Here is a 5676-nt window from a genome sequence, read left to right on the forward strand (position 1 = left end):
CACGTTTCTCCATATATCTGGCTCCTGTGTTGGTGAACTAGCCTCCTTCTCAGGGGAGTCCCCTGTCTCCTCCTTGGTTTAAATTTAAATCCTTCATTATCTTCCAACAATAAATCAGCATATTTCAACCATTTAGTCTCCATATTTAGTTTTTTCTGGGCCTTAGCTTCCATTGGTGAAAGCCACATTTCCTTTCTAAGAGATCTTTATATCTTATCCAAACATTATACAGAGATTTTTTAATTACATGATTTTTAAAAACTTTGTGGGCCTTTATCTTGTTGTACTGTAGATATGCATGCCAACCAAATACATTGTCAAATCCCTCCAGATCCAGCACATCAACATTGTCTAATTGAATCCATTCCTTTATCCAGCAGAAAGCTGCAGCTTCAAAATATATCTTCAGGTCTGGCAGGGAGAATCCCCCTCTTTCTTTAGTATCTGTTAGTAACCTATTTAATTCTGGGTTTTTTCCCCTGCCAGATAAATTGAGACAATGCTTTCTGCCATTCTTTAAAACACTTAACATTATCAATAATTGGTATGGCTTGAAATAAGAACAACATCTTTGGCAATACATTCATCTTTACCACTGAAATTAATGGTTACCGTTTTGAATTTTATTGTGTTATTATCTTCCTTAGTGGGTGGTGCAGACTGCTATTCTGAATAATGCTTTTTATAGATTAGAAGGCACTGGGGATGAGTTTATGGAACCAAGGGGGCTGTGGCCCAAAAAGGTTTGGGAGCCCCTGATCTAGTGTTTATTTCTTATCTGCTAACTCCAGGGTGTGAGCATGCATATATATGTATATGCTTTTGAGTGCATATGGATTTAAAAACAAAACAGCACCTTTTCCTTTAACGTCCTCAATCGGGCAATACCTTCATTAGGGGCAAGCAACATGCCACTAAAGAGTTGCAGGCTTTGGAGTGCTGCAGAACTCTTCATCAAGCAAGATATCATACAAAGCAAGTCACGGGGTGGGGAGTGAGGACAAACAAAGAAGTAAAATATAGGCTTGAGGTTGCAGTCATGTGGTCAGTTTCTAGATTTAGGGTGTGCACAAATTACCACTTTAGAGCACAGTGAAGTCCCATTTCACAACTCCCTCCCCTCCAGGTGTTCACATCCAGTGGCGTAGCGTGGGGGTGCAGGGGGGGCCGGCCGCTCCTGGCGCAACATCTGGGGGCGCTCACACTCGCAGCTCTCTGCCCTACCTGGCTCACTCAGGGTTAGGGGGCACAAATTACTTGCCTTGCCCCGGGTGCTGACAACCCACGCTACGCCACTGTTCACATCAGCACAAATTCTTTAGTGTCAGATTTGTTTCTGCTTGTATACACACTATGTGTAGTGTACTAACAGCACACTGTCTTCTGACTAATAGCGTATTAATGCTTCCCTTATGAAATGCTGCATTTTGAGGCGCAACCCCCTGCAACCAGACTGCAGTTTAAGTTACTAATGCATACACTGTCATAGAAAGCCATGTTTCTTTGTAGGAATGGTGCTACATTTAAATTGGTACAATCTAGTATTAAGAGCTTCACAATCGTAGATCATGCATGCTGAGGTGCAACATGAAATGCTGATGATCGCAAATGTATGCATATGTAAATCTAAATATTACATACACATTAAATGTAAAACTCCAAAGGGAGATAAGAAAGTTTGAATTCTGTTTCTTCTTATTTGAATCGATTTCCCTTTTCTTTACAAGTGAAACTGTGGAAATATATTTTGTTAGACGTTCATCTTTTTTCTTTTCTTTTCAAAAATCATAATCAATCGCTGGGGGAGCAGGACTTTTGATCGTGGAATGACTTCCTGGTGTCCCAAGAAGTTCAGAAACCACCTCATATGTTGCTGGCACATGGGAACCCAACAGTCTTTCTGATCACATCTCTGATTTCTTTGTTTCTCAGAGAATAGATGATGGGGTTGAAGAGAGGGATAAAAAAGGCGTAGATGACTGCAACAATCTTGTCATAACGTCCCGATCCCATCCATGTCAAGTGCATGTACATGAAGCCAGTCGTTCCAAAAAAAGTAAAGACCACAATGAGGTGGGAGGCACAGGTGGAAAAAGCCTTCTGGCGCCCCTCCGAGCTATTGATCTTAACAATGACTTTCAGTATCTTCATGTATGAGAGGAGGATGAGAAAGATGAGGGCCAGGATGGCGATGGTGTGGAGGGCAAAATCCAACATGATGCTGGTCGATATGTCTGTGCAAGCAAGACTGATCACCTGGGGGAAGTCACAGAATATATGATCTATATGACTAGGCCCACAGAAGGGCAACCTGGAAGTCAGAACAATCTCCGGCAAAGGACATGCAAAACCACACACACAGCATCCCAGCACAAGCTGAATGCAAAGTTGGGGGGTCATCTTGGTCATATAGTTTAACGGGGCACAGATGGCTAAGTACCGGTCGTAAGCCATCACTGCAAGCAAGCAGGCCTCTGAGATACCCACACTGTGGAAGAAATAGATTTGCAGAAGGCAGCTCCTGAAGGAAATGGACTTCTTGCTCCTCAGAAGGTCCACCAGCACCCTGGGCATGGTAATGGTAGTATAGAACACCTCCAAGGTGGCCAACACAGCAATGAAGAAATACATGGGGACGTGAAGACGAGGAGTGGCAGAGATGAGGCTTAAGATAAGAGCATTGGCACTGAGGATGAGCAGGTAGGTCACCAAGAAGATGGCAAAGAGGAGTATGCCGTAGTCGCCCAAGTTGAAGAACCCATCAAGCTCAAACTCAGACACTGAAGTGCCATTGATAGCTTCGACCTGCATCATAGGTAGGCTAATCTAGAATAGGAAATAAAATCTATGAAGATGAGAGGCTGGCGAATAGAAGGTCATGGAGTTCATGTCTGCCTCAGACTTTCACAGCATTTCCCTGTAACTTGAAAGATACCATTCCCTGAAGTTTGCAAGGATTATTATGACCACACAAATAGTATAGTACAGTTCAATCTTTTTAACAAAAGCTCCAGAATTTATTGGGGAATCTGTGTGTCAATTACATAAAACCACATACTTCCATTCTCAGATATGATTGGAAAAAACAGTGGGTTAGGGGTGGGAGGGGAAAAGGAACATTTCTTTTACTTGGTGCTTTCCAGGTCATGTGGCCAGCAGGACTAAACCAAGAGGCTCAGTGGTTTAGACTGCAGTGCCACCAGTGTCCTAGTATTAGAAGTGATGGTTAATAAAGGCTGTGCACTGCTGTGCTCCCTCCCTGCTGAAAGTGACGGGCACAGTCACTGAAGGCAAACGTAGTGCACAAGAATAGGATGGGGTGCAGCTGGCCAGCTCCCACCAATCACAAGAGACAGGAAAGTAGAAATTGCACATGGTACCTGGGACTGAAATGGGTTCATCTCTTTTCTTCAAAGGGAGCTGTGTGTTTACTCTGCTTTCCATGCCAGGACTCTATAGCATCTGGGGAGTGATGACAGTGCCTCTGAGTGTATACAGCTTGTCTTTCTTTCCACCTCTAACAAACCACAGCCAGTTCTCAAACAGTCAAGATTAAGAAGCAGAGACTGGAGGCCAGATGAATTATTTCCTCAACGCTTTTAGAAGATATAATAATAATAATGGTAATAATAATAATAACGTCTCACCCATGAATTGCATCCCATGAGGCATCTCAAAGCGATTTACAATGTAATAAAAACATACATAAAATAATGTAAATATAAAATATGGTGCGTGTGGATATATAGATAGATAATTAGGTAAGTTGAAAATTTAAAACAGCAACATACCAATTATATCCAATACATAACATACCAACAACATAACATACCAATTATATCCAATACCAACATTGACAAATACCTTAATTTAGAAGACTTGTTGAAAGAAGAACATCTTTGGCAGGTGCCAAGAAAACAACAGTGATGCTGCCTCTCTGATGTTTAATGTTCCAAGCAGTAGATGCTCCAATGGCAAAGGCTCAATTCTGATATTGTGCAGAATGTTCAGACAGTACCTACAGGGTGCCTTCTCCTGCAGAATGCAGTGATTTTGGTTTGGCATGTAGAGAAGTGAGACAGTCTTCTAGGTGTACCAATCCCCTCGTCCACAAAGGGAAAATATAATTCATATCCAAGACCCCTGTGGACATCCCTTGTTTATTATTCCTCAGACTATAGCTCTTGAGAACAAAACCGTTTCCCCAGGAAATCAACATACCCTACTGAGTATAAATATAAATAAAGAAATAAAGAAATATAAATATCTCCTAAAATGCAACTATACCTGGAGGATTTTTGACTGCAAGAAATTGGATCCAAAAACTCTGGAGGCACCAAACATTAGGCTGACTCTTTTTCACACACCACAGGAGCCTCTGGGCTGCAATTCACACAACACACTCATCAGGGAGTAGTAATTCCCACTGAGTTTATTTGTGAGTAAATGCGCTGAAGAGTTCAGAGCAAAGAAATGCCATGGTGCACCTGTAGCCTCTCCCATATTGGCCATATTGGTCTCTACAGCCACAGCTGGCGCTGTAACTCTCCAATGGTTTGACTTTATCCCAGAAGGCACACTATTCACTTGTCTCCCGAGATGCCAACACAAAAATCCAGTTAGGAGTGGGCTGCAAATCACTTGAAAGGGAAGGAATGTCTCTCATCCGAAAAGGTTTGCTCTTATAATTAATGAGGGAGCTTTAAAAATAGTCAATTTGGGTAGTTGTCATGCAGCTTACTTGAAGGATGTTTTTTAAAAAGCAAAGAAAGCAGGAAACAAATGAATAATCAAAACAAATATCCCAAAAGAGCAATGTAAGCTAATGTTTCCTACCCCACCCCTTCTGATAGATCAGCATCCACTTAAGTCTGGGTGTTAAAAGCGATCCTCCTTTAACAAACACACACACACTACATAATTTTCATAATTTTCAGAACATCAAGCTTCCACCTTAGTAAGCATTATGGATGGATAGTCCATAACTAGACTGCTTCTCTTGAATACCCACAGCAAAGACTCCACACTTCCCTGGCCTTTTCGACTAGCATTGCTATAATCCAAAAATATATCCTGATGTTGATAATCAGAGACCCTTGTTTGGAGCCTCCAAGAGGGAAGAGGAAACTGTTGCCCCCCATAGGGCCAACTCCTCCTCCTTATCATACAGCCAATCCAGCAGCCTTGAACTCATCCCACATTGCCACACCTGGAGCAGTGGCGTAGCGTGGGTTGTCAGCACCCGGGGCAAGGCAAGTAATATGCGCCCCCTAACCCGTGGATTTGCGCCCCCTAACCCATGGATTTGCCCTAACCCCAGATGTTGCGCCCGGTGTGGCCGGCCCCCCCTGCACCCCCCACGCTACGCCACTGACCTGGAGGATTTTTGACTGCAAGAAATTGGATCCAAAAACTCTGGAGGCACCAAACATTAGGCTGACTCTTTTTCACACACCACAGGAGCCTCTGGGCTGCAATTCACACAACACACTCATCAGGGAGTACTAAATCCCACAGAGTTTATTTGTGAGTAAATGCGCTGAAGAGTTCAGAGAAAAGAAACGCAATGGTGCACCTGTATGGTGCACACTACGTAATTTTCATTATTTTCAGATCTTAGGATTTCTCCTTACTAAGCACTGTGGATGAATATTCCATAACTAGACTGGTTCTCTT

The 5676-nt window shown here is 42.7% G+C and overlaps 1 protein-coding gene across 1 annotated transcript; it reads right to left on the reverse strand.

Annotated features, from left to right (window-relative positions):
* Positions 1 to 1224: 1224 nt before the first annotated feature.
* Positions 1225 to 3700, reverse strand: LOC310746663 (olfactory receptor 6N2-like). The gene has a single exon (XM_083580644.1). It carries the CDS (start codon positions 2812 to 2814, stop codon positions 1864 to 1866), a length of 951 nt encoding a protein of 316 aa, XP_083436770.1. The 5' UTR covers positions 2815 to 3700; the 3' UTR covers positions 1225 to 1863.
* Between the last annotated feature and the right edge of the window lie 1976 nt (positions 3701 to 5676).

The sequence above is a fragment of the Podarcis filfolensis genome (assembly GCF_964270895.1).
Source record: "Podarcis filfolensis genome assembly, chromosome: 13".
Lineage (NCBI taxonomy): Eukaryota > Metazoa > Chordata > Lepidosauria > Squamata > Lacertidae > Podarcis > Podarcis filfolensis.

Bases quoted from the DNA above. Each gene is read 5' to 3' on its own strand.
- LOC310746663 (XM_083580644.1), bottom strand. From the start codon at position 2,814: ATGATGCAGGTCGAAGCTATCAATGGCACTTCAGTGTCTGAGTTTGAG.